Raw genomic sequence first — 16,457 nt, 5'->3', positions numbered from 1 at the left:
CCTGACTAGTGCCATCCAAAGCAGCACCACCCAACAGAAATATGTGAGCCACACAGATAACTTTAAACTTTCTAGTAGCCACACGAAAAAAGTAAAAGAAACAGTGACATTAACTTTAATACTATGTTTGATTTAACCCAAAATAGTATCGCTTCAACATGAAGTCAAGATAAAAAATATTAACAAAATTTTTTTTCTTGTTAAGTTTTCCAAATTCAATGTGTACTCTATACTTAAAAATATCTCAATTTGGATGCTAAATTTTCCTATAATAAAAAATAAATATTTTATTTCAATTGAGATTTCATGAAAAATATAAAAACTAGATTCATATACCAAAGTTGCTCCAAACGTATTTAAAAGTTTCCCAATATCTGAATTGTGTCAGGTTTTAAATTTAAAATTTAAAATTAAACCCAGTTCCTCATTGCACTAGCCATATTTCAGGTGGTGATCATTTGGCCAGCACAAATTAAAACACTGATTCCCACTCAAGGACAGAATAACTTGTCAAATACCTGCTTGGCTTATAACAGGGGTTCATTAAATATATTTGTTATTATCAGACAGCCCAGGATTTAAAAAGTGGAGAATTACTCAACATCAAATAAAACATAAAATTTAGGGAAAAAAAGATATTCTTCTTGAGGCCTGAAGGAAAAATTGCTCAGCACCTTTTTTTAAATTTTGGCTAAGTTATTTAAAAGAATATTGTTGTTTAGACCAGTTCTTTCCTTGATCAGCTAATACAGAAGAGGCAAACATTGATTTGAAATAATCATTTTTCTATTAATGAACCTATAAGAATGAAACACACACGAACAAATCCTGGTATAGAACTTTAAATTATAAAATAACAGGCCATGCACTATGACTTGAATAACAGTGGCAGAAATTTATAACTAGCCCTGTGATGGGAGAAAAGTTGTCTCTTGTCCCCTACTGTCAGCTGCACTGCACTGCAGAACACCTAATTTTTTATTCATTGCTTCCAGAGAAATGATTGAGGCTTGATATGAGAAAACCAGAGGCTTTCCATAACATTGAAAAATTTACTACACAGTGTGTAAGTTTTCATTCCTAATGCTTTTTTGAGGGAGGACTGTAACGCTAACATCTGTGTGAATAGAGGCCAGCAGCCGGGCTCTGTGCAAGTCAATTCCACTAAATCAGTGTGTCCTTTTCCTTCTATAAACTGAAGAAAACACAGGTGAATCAATAAACAAAATGTGATTACACATGCACAGGAATATTATTCAGCTGTAAAAAAAAAACAAAACCAAACGACTGAAGCTCTGTACATGTGAAACTTTAATCATGTTGAATAAAATAAACCCAGACACAAAAGGACAAAGATTATATGACCTCACTGATATGAAAAAATAAGCAAATTCATAGAGTCAGGAACTAGAACACAGGTTGCCAGGGGCTGGGCTGGGGGTAGGGAAAGTGGAGGTAATGGTTATCTTAGTTTGCCAAGCTACTATGAGAAACACCACACTGGCTGGCTTAATCAAGCATTTATTGGCTGACAGTTTCGGAGGTCAGAAGACCCAAATCAACACACTGGTGAGGCCCTGCTCACTCTTCAGAGTCAGTGGTGTTCTGGCTCTGGTGTGGTTTATATCTCAGTCCCCCTTTGCATGGCAATCTGTCTCCTTGATTATGATCTCCCAGTCTCTGCTGACTTCTGGGTTCTGTCTCCTCTGGCTGCCACTGAATTTCCTATTAATAGGGGCTCCAGTCATATGGAACAAGGCCTAACCTCATTCAGTTTGCCCATACCTAAAAAGGACCCTTTGCACAAATGAGTCCACACTTTAATTGATAATACATCTCCAAAGAGTCCTATTTACAAGTGAGTTCACACCTGCAAAAATGCAGATTAAGATCATGACTTTGCTAGGGTACATAACTCAATCTACCACAAAGCTCAGTGAGTACAGCGTTTGTTTGGGATGATGCAAAGTCTCAGTAATGGATAGTGGTGATGGTAGTACAACATCGTGACTGTAATTAACACTACTGAATTGTACACTGAAAACTGATTAAAATACAAGATTTTATGTATATATACTACCATAATAAAAATTAAATAGTAAAGGAAGAAGGAAATAGCTAGCTTACCCTTCTATACTGGTCTTGGCAATAGATAAAATTAAATCATTACATCTAACAAGGACTTAGTCTAGAAAGTTCAATTAAAAGATAGCTTTTTTCAGAATTCAAATTGGCACCTATAGATATGTATAGTTAGCCAATTAAGATGAGAGTAGCAGAACTTATCACCCATTTTTCTTTTTTAATATAAAAGTTGGTGTCGTCACATTCTTACCTCCATCTAGAAGGGCAAAGTTAAAACTTGAGCTGAAAGTGCTATATCCACTTGATAATAGATTTCAAAAGGTTTCACTACAATGACATCTGGGATTCTGAAATTTGAGTCTTAGCCTAATCACTTTAGTACTTGTACAACTTTAGATAAGTTTAGCTTCTTCCTAGCTCATCTGTAAAACGGAAATGACCCTATCACGTATCTTACTGTTGCTGCAATGCCCAATAATTTTATGATGTAAAAGCACTCCATACAGTGGTATGTGGAGGGAACTCTGTTTCAATCTGCTACTCTCTAAGTATACGATGAACTGAGCCAAGCTGATGAAACTTTTAAACATCTTCCTCATACAGTCATGAAGTTTTAATGATATAATAAATACAAAAGAGTTTATAAACTATAAAACTTACAACGTCATCCTTTTCTCCTCCCATTATGATCTCATTCATTCCAAGAAGTCATTTAAAAAAGACTAATATGTTTTGACTACATAAAAAGATTAAAACTTCCAGACAATAAAAAACAAAACAATAATCATAAAGAGGTAAAATAAGGGTTAATTGTAATTGTAGAAATGTTTTTATCACATAAGATGATTTAAATATTAAACATGCTTAATAGCATTATGAAATAAGGATGATGACATGATTTTCATTAATAAAATAAGGAAGTCATTTGAGCCCAAGACTAAGGATTTTTAAATGTCTCTATGGAGCGAATGTGATTATATCCAAAGAGCTCTTACAAATACTTCAGAAAAAGTTTAAATGCATAAACCAAACATTTTATCCTTAAATGGTCAATAACCATATGAAAATATGTTCAAATTCAATTCACTAAAAATTAATGTTAACTAAAAAAGACACAACCCAATGATATGCTGTTTCAAGAAACTCACCTTAAATTCAAAGACACATTTAGGTTGAAAGAAAAAGAATGGAAAAAATATATATCATACAATAGTAACCAAAAGAAAGCTTGGATAGCTATATGAATATCAGCTAAAATAGACTGTAAATAAAAACAAATGTTATGAGGAAGCTAAAGGGTCATTAAATATTGACAAAGGGGTCAATTCAACAAGAAGACATAATAATCATAAATACATATGTACCTAAGGGCAGAACCCCAAAATAAATGAAGTAAATATTGACAAATTTAAAGGGAGAAATAGCTCTATATTAATAGTAGGAGACTTCAATACACCACTTTTAATAATGGATGAAACATCTAGTCAGAAGATCAATAAGGAAATGGAAGACTTGAACCATACTATAAACCAAATGATGTAACAGACATACAACTCAGCACCCAACAGTACTAGAATATACATTCTTCTCTATTGCACATGGAACATTCTCCAGGATAGACTGTATGTTGGGTCACAAAAAAAGTCTCAATAATTAAAATATATATATAAATCATACGCTGTATCTCTTCCAACCTTAATGGAATGAAGTGAAAAATCAACAGAGGGACAACTGGAAATTCAGAAATATGTAGAAATTAAACAATGCACTCTTTAGAAACCAACGAGTCAAAGAAGAAATTACAAGGGGTATTAGGACATATCTTGAGGCAAATGAAGACGAAAAAAACAACATACCAAAACTTATGGGATGTAGCAAAGACAGTGTTGAAAACGAAATCCATAGCTCTAAATCTATTAACCTTTGATTAGAGGGAGATGTGACTCCACATATTCCAGGAGAGTCTTGATTAGTTTACTGGAATCCTTTAAAAGAGGAAACATTTTGGAGAAACGCAAGGACATTCTCTATTCATGGATTGGAAAATGAAATATCGTTATGATGTCAATTCTACCAATGCCATTTATCCATTCAACACAATTTCCATCAAAATTCTAACAGTCTTCTTTGCAGAAATGGAAAAGCTAATCATCAAATTTATATGGAAGGGGCCCCAAATAGCCAAAACCCTCTTGAAAAAGAACAATGGGGACTCACACTCCCAGTTTTTAAAGCTTATTACAAAGCTACAGCATGGTACTGATACAAGGACAGACATTTATACCAATGAAATCAAATTGAGAGTTCAGAAATTGACCCTCACATCTAAAGCCAATTGATTTATGAGAAGTTCACTCAATGGGGAAAGAGCAGTTTCTTCAATAAATGGTGCTGGGAAACTGGATATCCATATGCAAAAGAATGAAGGTGGACCCTTACCTCACACTATGTCGAAAACTAAACTCAAAATGGATAAATGGATCAAAGATCAAAATAACCAAAACACAGGGAAGCATCTTCAGAACCTTTTGTTATATAATTGTTTCTTAGACTTTGCACTAAAAGCAGGAGCAAAGAAAAAAAGATAACTGGTACTTCATTAAAATTAAAAACTTCAGTGCATCAAAGGACTTCTTCATGAAAATAAAAAGGCAACCTACATAAGGGGAGAAAATATTTGGAAACTTCATATTCAATAAGGGTTAATATCCAGAATATATAAAGAAATCTTACAACTCAACAACAAAAATACAAACCAATTAAAAAATGGACAAAAGACTTGATATTTCTCCAAAGATACACAAATGGACAAAAGACTTGATTAGATATTTCTCCAAAGAAGACATACAAATGGTCAAAATGCACATGAAAAGATGCTCAACATTACTAGTTTAGCATTTCCCTAATTAGGGAAATCAAAACCACCATGAGATCCCATTTCATACTCACTAAAAGGGCTCTTTAAAAAAACAAATATTGGAGTGGATGTGTGGAGAAATAGAAACTCTCACTCATTATTGGTAAAAATGTATTGTAGTCCAGTGGCCACAATACTGAAAATAGTTTAGTAATTCCTTGGAAATCAAATATACAATTACCATATTATCCAGCGTTCTAATTCGCTAGGCTGCCAAAAGTTGATATCATAGAAAAGGTTGGCTTTTAACAATGGGAATTTATTAGCTTACAAACTTAAGTTTTGAGGCCATGAAAATGTCCAAATCAAGGCATCATAAAGGCAGTGCTTTCTTCCCAAGGGCTGACTGCTGGCCATCCTGGATTCCTCTGTTAGGTCGTAGTGGTTTCTGGTTTCTCCCTCTTCTTCTGGGTTTCTTTGCTTTCTTTCAGCTTCTTGCTTCTGTGGCTTGTCTCTCTTTCTCTGAATTCATCCCGTTTATAAAGGACTCCAGTAAGAGGATTAAGACCCACACCTTATTTGAAGTAAGTAAACCTAATCAAATATCCTACTTACAATAAGTAGGACACCCACAGGAATGGATTAGCTTTACGAACATCATTTTCTGGGGTACATGCAGTTCCAAACAACCATAACCAGCATTCCCACTGCTAGGTATCTACCCACAATTAAAAGCAGGAACTTGAACATGTATTTGTACACTTATGTTCAGTGTCATTATTCACAACTGTAGAAAGATGGAAGCAACTCAAGTGTACATCAATAGATGGACAAGCAAAATGTGATATATCCATACAATGGAATATTCATGTGATGTAAAAAGGAATGAAATTCTGATGTGACAACGTAGATGAACCTTGAAGACATCATGTCGAGTGAAATAAGCCAGACACAAAAGGACAAATACTGCATGATTTCACTGAAATCAAGTAATTAGAATATGCAAATTCAGTCAGAAACTAGAAAACAGGTTATCAGGGTCCAGGGAGGGGTTGGGGACTGGGGAATCAATGCTTTATTGGTATAGTTTATTTTTGAAGTAATGGAAAAGTTTTGGTAATGGATGGTGGTGAAGGTAGCACAACATTGTGAATGAAATTAACACTTCTTAATTATATATTTGAATGTGGTTACAGGAGAAACTTTAGGATGCATATATGTTACTAGAATTAAAATTTAAAAATACCATTGGATTGTACAACATAGTGAACCCTAATGTAAACTATGAACCATAATTATAATATTGTGTCATCAATTGTAGCAAAGGTACTACACTGATTTAAAGTGTTAATAATAGGGGAAATTGCATGAGTGTGTGGGGGGGGGAAGTATATGTGAGCTTTATATTTTTTGCATGATTTCTCAGTAAACTTACAACTTCTCTAATTTAAAAAAGTGAAAATATTTAAACAGTGTATGGCAATATCAGCTATGCAGCTATTAAATAGAATGAGTCAAATCAATATGTATTGAGATGAAAACAAACATAAAATAAATTTCCTCTGGAAAGGGAGGTATTTACTTTTTATTTTAAACCCCTTTAAATTGTTCAAATTTATGAATATTTTAAATTAAACATATAACGGTGTGTTATGTTAAAATTGTAGACCTTTCATAAAATATAAATTATATTCATCATACTCAAACTACCTACTATTAAAACAATTTTTTTTAATTCCCTTAAGCAGAGTTAATCTCTCTACTCATTGGACTTACAAACTTTTTTTCTTCCTATCATTTCATGTCCATCTTATTTGCATATAGGGAGAGTTAAAAGCCTACATTCCAGGAAGACTGACTGTGTTTAAATTCTGGCTCATCCAGTTACTAGTTAAGTGACCAGTGGAAGTTAATTTAACTTCTCTGTGCCTGTTTTCTTCTGTGTAAAGGAATAATACTTGTTTTATTGGACTGGAGCTTAAATCAGTTAACATATGTAAAGGTCTTAAGAGCAGGTTCTGGCATCTTCTCAACAGTCAATAAATGCTATAACTGAAGAGTAGACATGTTCTACCCATTCTTATAATGCCCTACATTTCCAGCAGTGAGTCGCACACGGCAAATGACTAAGAAATGTTTACTGAAACTTACTCCCAAGGAATTCAAAGTGGGGTGAGGACGACAATACCAAGTTTTCTGTAAGTTAAATCTACAGCATACTCTTCAGCCCATAAATCTTTGTGGACCTGGTAGGTTTCTTATTGACAAATAGTTTTAGGTTTAAAAAAAAATTGCACTAGTTTGAATGAGTGGGAAAAGGCAAAAAAATGCCATTCTGAGTCATACCCAATTTTTCCAGTCGTCCCCACTCTTTGCTCTATTTGTTGTTATCTCCTAGTGCTTCTTATGCGTTTCCATGGTTCTTTGGCTTTTTGAAGGATTAATTAACCTAGACTCCAGCAAAAAGACCTAGAAAAAAATGAATCCAGCAAAAGAACTAGACTCTTCCCTGGTCTGAGCAGAATGCTCTTTTGGGTCATAGGACAGCCATACAAGCATTTCTGGGAAAGTTTTCAAGTTAAACTTTTTTTATGGTTCCTAAGATTCAAATAGCCAAAACTGCTATCCTTACACTTTCCAAAGTGGGCAGACCATGCTAGGTTGACTGGATTGTTGTGAACTTTTAGCGAAACAGTGGAGAAAGCTCAGAAAAGTCCAACCCCTATTTCTTTCCTTCATAATATCCTTTACACTCTAGATCTGATTATTTTCCCTCCTTTTATTAAGCCCTATAGTCTGGCACTACTTACCTTGCCCTGATCTAGAGCCTATTTTGCACTTTTAATCTTTCCCGTAAACACCAATCACAGTATCTTCAGTACCTTTGTAGAAGCTAGACATGGGTATCAGTATGCTATTCTACAGCTTGGAAATCAGTGTACTATTCCTATTCCACAGAATGGCAGTATAACATTGTGATCAAGAGTTTGTGCTTTGGTATCAGGCAGATGTCAGTTCAAATTCCAGCTCATGACTTAATAGCCCCATGATCTCAAACTGCTTAACCTAAGCCTTAATTCCTTCATCTGTAAATTGGAGATTTCTCCTTCATATGGCAATACCGAGATTAAACAAGGTCAAGAACATAATGTGTTAGGTGTAACGCCTAGAAGAGTATGTGCTCAAAAACTGGGAGATATGATAGGCAAAGATGACTTTGTAAATGATATTTAAAGTAGGCCTTCCAGTTCAGATTTTTCAGGATGCTGGCTACCATTCCAGCAAGTCCCAGGGTCAACCTACCCAAGGAATAATAACCATCTCAGTGTGTGCCTCAAAAAGGCAAAGCAGCCATGTTATTCAGAGTAAGAGACTGAGGTGACCCAAGAGAGCCTCTTCTGTTGCTTAGATGGGGCCTCTCTCCAGCCAACACAACAAGCAATCTTACCACCCTCCCCCTGTCTACGTGGAACATGACTCCCAGGGGTGTGGACCTTCCTGGCAACGTGGGACAGAAATCCTAGAATGAGCTGAGAATGAGCATCAAGAGATTGAGAAAAACTCTAGAATGAGCTGAGATTTAGCATCAAGGGATTGAGAAAACCTTCTCGACCAAAAGGGGGAAGAGTGAAATGAGACAAAGTGTCAATGGCTGAGAGATTCCAAACATAGTGGAGAGGTTGTCCTGGAGGTTATTCTTATACTTTAGGTAGATATCATCTTGTTATTCAAGATGTAATGGAGAGGCTGGAGGGAACTGCCTGAAAATGTAGAGCTGTGTTCCAGTAGCCATGTTTCTTGAGGATGACTAAATAATGATATAGCTGTCACAATGTGACGGTGTGATTGTGAAAACCTTGTGTCTGATGCTCCTTTTATCTACCTTGTCAAGAAACGAGTAGAATATATGGAATAAAAATAAACAATAGGGGGAACAAATGCTAAAATAAATTTAGTTTGAAATGCTAGTGATAAATGAAAGTGAGGGGTAAGAGGTATAGTATGTATAATCTTTTTTTTTGTTATTGTTATATTTCTTTTTCTGTTGTCTTTTTATTTCTTTTTCTGAATTGATGCAAATGTTCTAAGAAATGATGAATATGCAACTATGTGATATGTTGAGAATTACTGAATATATATGTAGAATGGAATTATATATTAATGTTTTTGTTTGTTCTTAATTTTTTTTAATTAATAAATTAAAAAAAAAAAAGAGACTGAGGTGAAGGTTGGAAGAGGAGAACCCTAAAGCAAATTATCTTGTGACAGACCATTCAAACCTCAATATTGCATAAACAAATATCTCGTGACAATATTTATAAAGGTATTATTCAAATTCCCTTTTTGCAAAAGGCATTATTCAGATAGGGCAGTAACCTTGACTTAATATATTATCACAAAAGAAGTTAATTTACATTTTTAATAATGTAAATGACCTTCTACCAACTACAGGAAAAAAAATCCACATTCAGAAATAAAATTAAGTTGCTGTTAGGAAAGAATCTCTCCAATAAAACTGTAAAACCTTACTGAAGGACATAAAAGACCTAAATAAATGTGCATACCATACCTCTAGGTATTGTGAAGATGTCATTTCTGCCCACATCATAATATTAATATATTTTATATGTGCAAATTCAATCAAAACTCCAATAGGAATCTTTAAAAAACAAAACAAACACGACGAAACAGATAACCCAAGTTCATCTTAAGGAGTAATTCTTTTAGTATATAGCTATACCCACAAAAACAATCAAACAAAAAATAACAAGACATGGCAGCTTCTATTTCAGGTACTAAAATAAAGCATCAGGCTACCATGATTAAAATAGTATTGCACTGATGCACAGACAGTTAATGCTTACAGAGTTTCTCAGATGTTATGCTATCTAAATGCACAGATTAATGTATTAGTAGATTATCTCTCCTAATAATATAACACACAATATATATTATCTCCATTTTTCAGATGATGAAACGAGAAAAGCTAAGTAACTTGCCCAGGATTAATCGGTCATTGAGGGATCTGAACCAGCTGACTCAAAGAGTCCAACATACTCACAGAAAAAATTTTACTATCAATTTTATATAGGAAGCTCCTATGTATCATGCAGAAAACATTCCTATATAACCTGGAATAAAAATGGGCAAAAGATAGTAATATAAAATTTACATCAATATGCAAATGGGTAATATACATGTAAAAAAGTTCAACTTTACAAGTACTTATTAAAAAGATTAAGATGGTAATACCAACTGTTACAAAGAATGCACGTAATAGGTACTCAGTACACTACTGGTAGGAGTGTATGTTTACATAGCATTTTTTGGAAGGCAATCTGACTTTAAAACATAAATTATGTCTTTTTAGCAATTCCTCTAAGAATCAATCCCAAAGAAACATTACACATACACTCAAAAAGTCATGTAGAAGGAATACTCACTGCAACTTTTACTATAAAAGTGAAATATCAGAAACTACCTAGTTGTCCATCAATAGAGAAAGTAAAGTGAATCTAAATAAACTGTCGTGGAAAAAAGGGGGGGAAAAAGCAAGTCAGAGAGAGAATACATACATTTTTAACTTCATTGTTAAAGAAGGGAAAGAAGAAAATGATAAAATTTAATAAAATAAGAGCAAAAAAATAAAAGAGAATGAGAAAGAAGAAAGGTGAATGAACTACCTATACACACATATGCCGACAAAGATTTTTTAAAAGGGTCTGCAAGAATGCACACCAAACCATTAAGAGACGGCAGTGGGACTAGCAGGGGGACCAGGAGTTGAAGGGGGCTTTCACTTTTTTACTTAATATTTTTCTGTATAACTGAAAATGTATTATTAAAATTTTTCATGCTCATGTAATATTGAAAAGACAAAAGCAAGTGACAAAGAAATTACTAGTGCTCAGTCATGTGTTAGGAAAAAACTGAGATGTACAAACCAGTGAAGGGAAAATATTAAAAACCAATCAAAGAGAATAAAGGGCAATAATTAGCAAAACTACATATTAAGAACAACTACTGACACCTATAAAGATTCAAAGCAACTTACACAAATTTTATTGTTTATATAATGATAGTTCTAGACAAAGTGAAGACATTGGTGACAATGACAACACATTTAAACTCCTATGACAAAGTAATCAGTCACAAAATTTCTAGTGGTTTAACATTAAAATGTAAAATACATAACAAAAAAATAAATATAAATATTCAGATTTTTGCAGTTCAATTTAACGTCCTTTTAAAAAAAAAGCTTGATATAACTGTATACTTAATTGTGACAGTAAATAAAACACAGAAACCACACCTTTTCCTAACTTTCCCCACAATCTGGATTTGGGGATTGTATTATTAGAGAAGTAAGCAAAAATAAAAGCAAGTTTAGTGCTCAGAAACAATTTTCTATATTTTAATACATGAAAGCGCAAAAATTTAAATTTAAAAAAGCCAATCACTGCAAAATGCAGATAAATAAAACAGATTTGACAACATTTTTATAATCAAACCCAACTAAAAGTATACTAAAATATATATATATATATTTTATCTATATATATATATATATATGATGCAGTACTATTTTAGAAAAAAAGGTGCCTTGGTGAAAATGATTCTGAAAATATTCACTTGATGCACATTATGTACAAAACCTTCTATATAAAAAATTAAAATATTTTCAATGAAATTCCATGTTCACATTCCATCTGAAAACTGTACTTGAAAGAAAAATAGGTCTACCTAGTGGTTTCTCTGGAATCATGGCTAAGGCAGTTCTCTTTCAAAGGGCTCTCTTTTTTACCCAGTCTATGTCACTTCTAATACTAATAAAGACAAATTTTATACAGAAGCACAACCTGACATGCGTATGAGTTATTACCTGGTGCTTTTGCTCACTGTTAACAAAACAGGGGATAGTTTATAGTTGCTACAAAGAATATCTTTTCTTAAAATATATTGTTTCTCTATTCCATATTAAACACTTACTTAAGACATTAAGAGGCTGATAAGTCACTCCATTTGGTGTCGTTATCAATAGCCCTGTAACAAAGAACTCTGTATTGGAAGAGCTAGAAAAGTTTCCACTAAAATAATAGTGCATCCTTCACCTGCATAGAGTCAATTTGGCTTAATAGCTATTTGCCCCAAGAATATCAGCCTGGGGTTCAAATACGCTCCTGAAGGTCCATCTCATGTAGGAAAAATACTCCATATAAGCAAAATGAGGGTATAAGGGATAATAAAAGCTGTTAAAATCTGTTAGACCAGTCTCACAACATTCCTCATTTGGAGTAGCTGCTAAAAGTTAAGGTGGAAACAAAAATGGAACAGGCTGGGGCAATGAGGTTGAGTCAGTAACATACTAATAACTATTTCAACAAGTCTTTAAGCAAACAACTGCAGTGAACTGGTACATCTATAGCTCCTTTTACAAGCACTGGGGATTTGAAGCTTAAAAGGTGAAAAATTGAATCCTTAACAGTCTGAGGCAAGAGTCGTAGGTCTGTAAATATATGTTTATATGTACACATAATTGTGTGTATTATTCTGTATATATTTACAAACATACCATAAGATGCCCTGCAGTGTAGATCAAATGGCCTTTATCAGGAACAAACTGATTCTAGTATATACCTAGAGTTCATATTGTCTGTATTAAGAAACGAATGTGCATATATTCATATAGTGTAAACCTTACTAACAAAATCATTGCTATAGCCTAGGTTAAATAAGTTTCACTAGTCAACCAATGATGTAATCAAAATATTTCTTACACTGAGAATCAAAATAACAAAAAATACACAACTGGGTTTTTAATTCACAAGAAAAGGAGCAGTTCAGCATGGCAAATAAGAACAAAATTCAAATTCCAAAGTAGAGAAAAATAGCAAAACTTTATAAATCTCCTGGTTCAATTTAATTACTGCATCAAATTTTAGAAAAATAGACTCAGAATGAATGATGCTGCTATGGATTCTCTTAACACATCAACCCATATATTTATCTTTTTCCTCTTTTGTTCCCAGCTGGAGGTTTCTTCAACTGAAGGAGCTGTCCTCCTGTTCCAAAACCTGCAGAGGCAGGATTGGACACCCCAAATGTCAAACCAGCTGAAGCCGTGATGCCAGGATTGCTGAAGTTAAACCCAGATGTACTTGAGCTGCCAAAGCCTTATGTTTAGGGAAGAAAATATTTACATCAGAAGTTAAATCACAAAAACAACTATCAAAAATGGGTAAGAAAGGTAAATTTCTATCTGAAAGAAAACACTTTATAAGACCATCAAATACTTTAGGGCCCCAAATTTCTAATTTCTGAGAAATTTTATAGGAAAATAAGCTAATAACTCTAAGTAGCACCTTGAAAAGCAGTTTAATGATACAAAAGAAAAACTTGAGCACAAATAACTGAAGTTTACAGAAAACTTGAAGTTGCCAGAACCATTTGTGTTGATTACATATGCCAAGGTGCCTTTGTCTTCAGACCCACCATAAAAAACTTATCAACAAGGAAAAGACAATTTTATAACATCTTCATACATGCTTCAACTCCAAGTCTTCTGAAAAAGGTTCAAACCCACAATTTCCAGGACAACAAACACCCTGAGAAGAACAGCACTGACCATTTCAATTTTATAAGGGCCCTTGCATAATTAAGTACTATTATCACCTAGTTAACCAATACCATACGTAGTTACCACTAAATTTTACTATTATCCTATTGCTGGAACTGCTCATTTTAAATACTACTTAATATTAAGTGTAATTTCTTTCAAATTCCCAAATCTAACCCAATTTTATGAATATTATTTTCGACATGCTATTTATCCTTACGCATTACACACTGAAACAAGCTATTATTTACAAAAACAGTAAATGCATAAATAGATATAATATGGAATTTTCACTTAGAAGAGTCAAAAAGATAAGATCTCTATCAAAAATGAATAAGAAACCCAATTAATCACCATCTGTAAGACTGCTATTCTTAAAACCAGACTGTGGACATCTCTTTGGAATGGAAATCATTCTCCTGATTGTCAGAATAATGACTAAAACTGGATTAAAGCTTTCACAGTAACAGTTTCATTTTTTGCAATAAGGAGGGAAATTTAACCATGGACCTCTATTTAGTTAAGAAAGGGTATACTTATTTATGAAATCAAACTAAGAAGTCTTATTAGAAATATTTGACAAACCTGACCTTAGCTTATAAAAGAGATAAAGGCATGTAATTGGGTAGGCTTGCATGCTTCATCCAGGGAATAGAAACTGAATCAGAGATCTTTTTTTGATACTGAAAATAACAATACATACACTTTTAAATTAAGAAATCTGCACGTGTAAATTTGCCTAAGGTTTAGGCAGAAACACACAAACCTGCACTAAGACTTCCTGAGGGTTTATTTGTTGTTCCAAATCCAAATGTGGAGGCCCCTGTGGTGCTGCTTCCAAAACCAGAGCTAGTTCCAAATCCTGGTGGGAGGGTGATAGAGAGATATACAACGGAACATGAAACAAAGTTGTTAAAGACCACTAACAAGTAAAACCTAGAAGTACCAAAGGTCTAACATATAACAGTCTTGAAAACATGACCTGATTAAGGAAACCTGCTCTTTAGTCTACTGCATCAGATTTTTGAAAGGTTAACCCTGAAATAATACATTTATATCTATTTAGACTAAGTTTATGATCCATCAGCAATTTTTCAACAACAAGGCCATGCAAAAACAAGATAATATTAATATTTTTTCTCCCAAATGGGCCAGAAATTTTAGTGATCAGTGAAATTTCGTTTTAGCCAAACAGTTATCTCATCTATTTAGGAGGGTATTTTATTTTGTGGAAAAAAGTCTAAATTCATGTACAGGCATGACACGAACAATTTAAACACTAAGTCCTCACTGCAAGATCGTTTTTAATCTACTCTTTGCCAGAACATTTTCACTTAATTTTTACCACAGAAAAACTCCACATTAACTATATTAGTTATTACTTTAAATCTACTAAATAATAGTAGGTTCCCCCCATACCACCAGCCAATGCAACCGTCAGAAATGTGGGGGTGAGGGTGTCATGTTTTTCCTCTAAACAATAATATTTTCACAATTTTTAGAAATATTTATCACAGGAAGTTCATGAGCTTCTGTTAAGGTATTTGAGGGCTTGTTTCCACTCGCCTACAAAGCCAGGTGCTCTACAAAAAATTCAAACTCCTTTCAGACTACTTTGCAACAGCTTACCTAAAATATTGCACTTAAGAGTATTACTGACTCTAACTTTTCAGAAATATGATGGCAAATTAGGTCATAGATCACAGAAAATTACGCTGTCAGCCATTATTCTCGACTACTATTTTTAAGTAGCTATAACAGCTTATAAGCTTTTCCTCTTATGAAGATATATTTTGGTGGAAATAAGAAAACCTCACTCATCACATTACATTATGATGCAACCGCTTTAGTATAATTAACTTTCAGTGACCCATACCGAAGAATTTTTAATGTATTTGCATTTACCATGATGTTTTTGCAGAGGACTTACCTTATTAACTACAGTTAACTTATAAAACTATTAAAATAACCATATTTCCTTATGAACACAAATATGCATATAGGCACATATGCCTAAAGTGCTTAAGAATGGACATAAGTCAAGCTATTCAATCTAATAAAATCGTTCCCCCAGTGCTCTCTCCAAATATGATTTAAGATTAGGAGCATGTATATACAGAAGTAGTTTGGACTCTAAATTGGTATTAAGACTACTGACATTTTAAAATTTAATTAAAATTAAATTTATTAAAAACAAGGAATTCTCAAGTTTGTATTTTAGCATACTGCTTTGAAAACACAAACCTTTCTATAACTTAATTTTAATACTTTATCATATTTACTAGTCACAGAAGACAAAATGATTCTTAAGACTCTAATTCTAGAAGTAGAAGGCATGAGTTAAGTTCGGAGATTCATTAATGCCAGGTGGAAACTTAACTTCCAAAATATGAGCAGTTCCTCTTAAGAGATTTTGTTTTTACAGGCTAGTATCAATTCAAATGTATAATTAGTGCAATAGAATATTAGAAAAGTTAAAGTGTACCTCCAAGATTTGAAGAACCTAAGCCACTTGATTGCAAGCCAGTGCCAATACCTGAGCCGAATGGCGTTCCAAAACTAACTCCCAGAGATGGCTGTGGCCCTGGTACAAAAAAAATAAAAAATAAAAAAAAAATGGGGGAGGGGGGAAAAAAACAAATTTTCCTTACTCTTTCAAGATTAATTACTTTGAAATAATTTTTAAAATTATCAAATTATTTTTAAAATGAACAGTGATCACTTTTAACAAATTACACTTGTTAAAGCTTACTTTTCAGAATGTCTTGCCAGCCTAACTTATTTGTTCTAACTGATTAACCTATCCAAAAAACCCAATTTTTAAATTAACTTGTGCAGTGCTAGATAATTTAAAAAGGTTTACCACATTGAAAGATGAATATTAATTTAACCTAACAA

The 16,457-nt window shown here is 33.4% G+C and overlaps 1 protein-coding gene across 3 annotated transcripts in view; it reads right to left on the bottom strand.

The window, feature by feature from the left end:
- The window catches only part of NUP58 (nucleoporin 58), a 64,902-nt gene that overhangs the window by 2,711 nt on the left and 45,734 nt on the right, over positions 1-16,457 (bottom strand). For 2 of the 3 annotated variants that reach the window (XM_077158859.1, XM_077158856.1), the window contains 3 exons: positions 16,045-16,143; positions 14,326-14,421; positions 10,964-13,116 (listed from right to left, as the gene is read on the bottom strand). In XM_077158859.1, coding sequence (XP_077014974.1) covers positions 12,947-13,116; positions 14,326-14,421; positions 16,045-16,143 — 365 coding nt within the window. In that variant the 3' untranslated portion in view covers positions 10,964-12,946. Of the gene's footprint in view, positions 1-10,963; positions 13,117-14,325; positions 14,422-16,044; positions 16,144-16,457 lie in introns of those variants that run through there. The other variant, XM_077158858.1, reaches the window with a different exon arrangement.

The sequence above is a fragment of the Tamandua tetradactyla genome, chromosome 4 (genome assembly GCF_023851605.1).
Source record: "Tamandua tetradactyla isolate mTamTet1 chromosome 4, mTamTet1.pri, whole genome shotgun sequence".
In the NCBI taxonomy this organism is placed as follows: Eukaryota; Metazoa; Chordata; class Mammalia; order Pilosa; family Myrmecophagidae; genus Tamandua; species Tamandua tetradactyla.
This window is presented reverse-complemented; position numbering and strand designations above follow the sequence as displayed.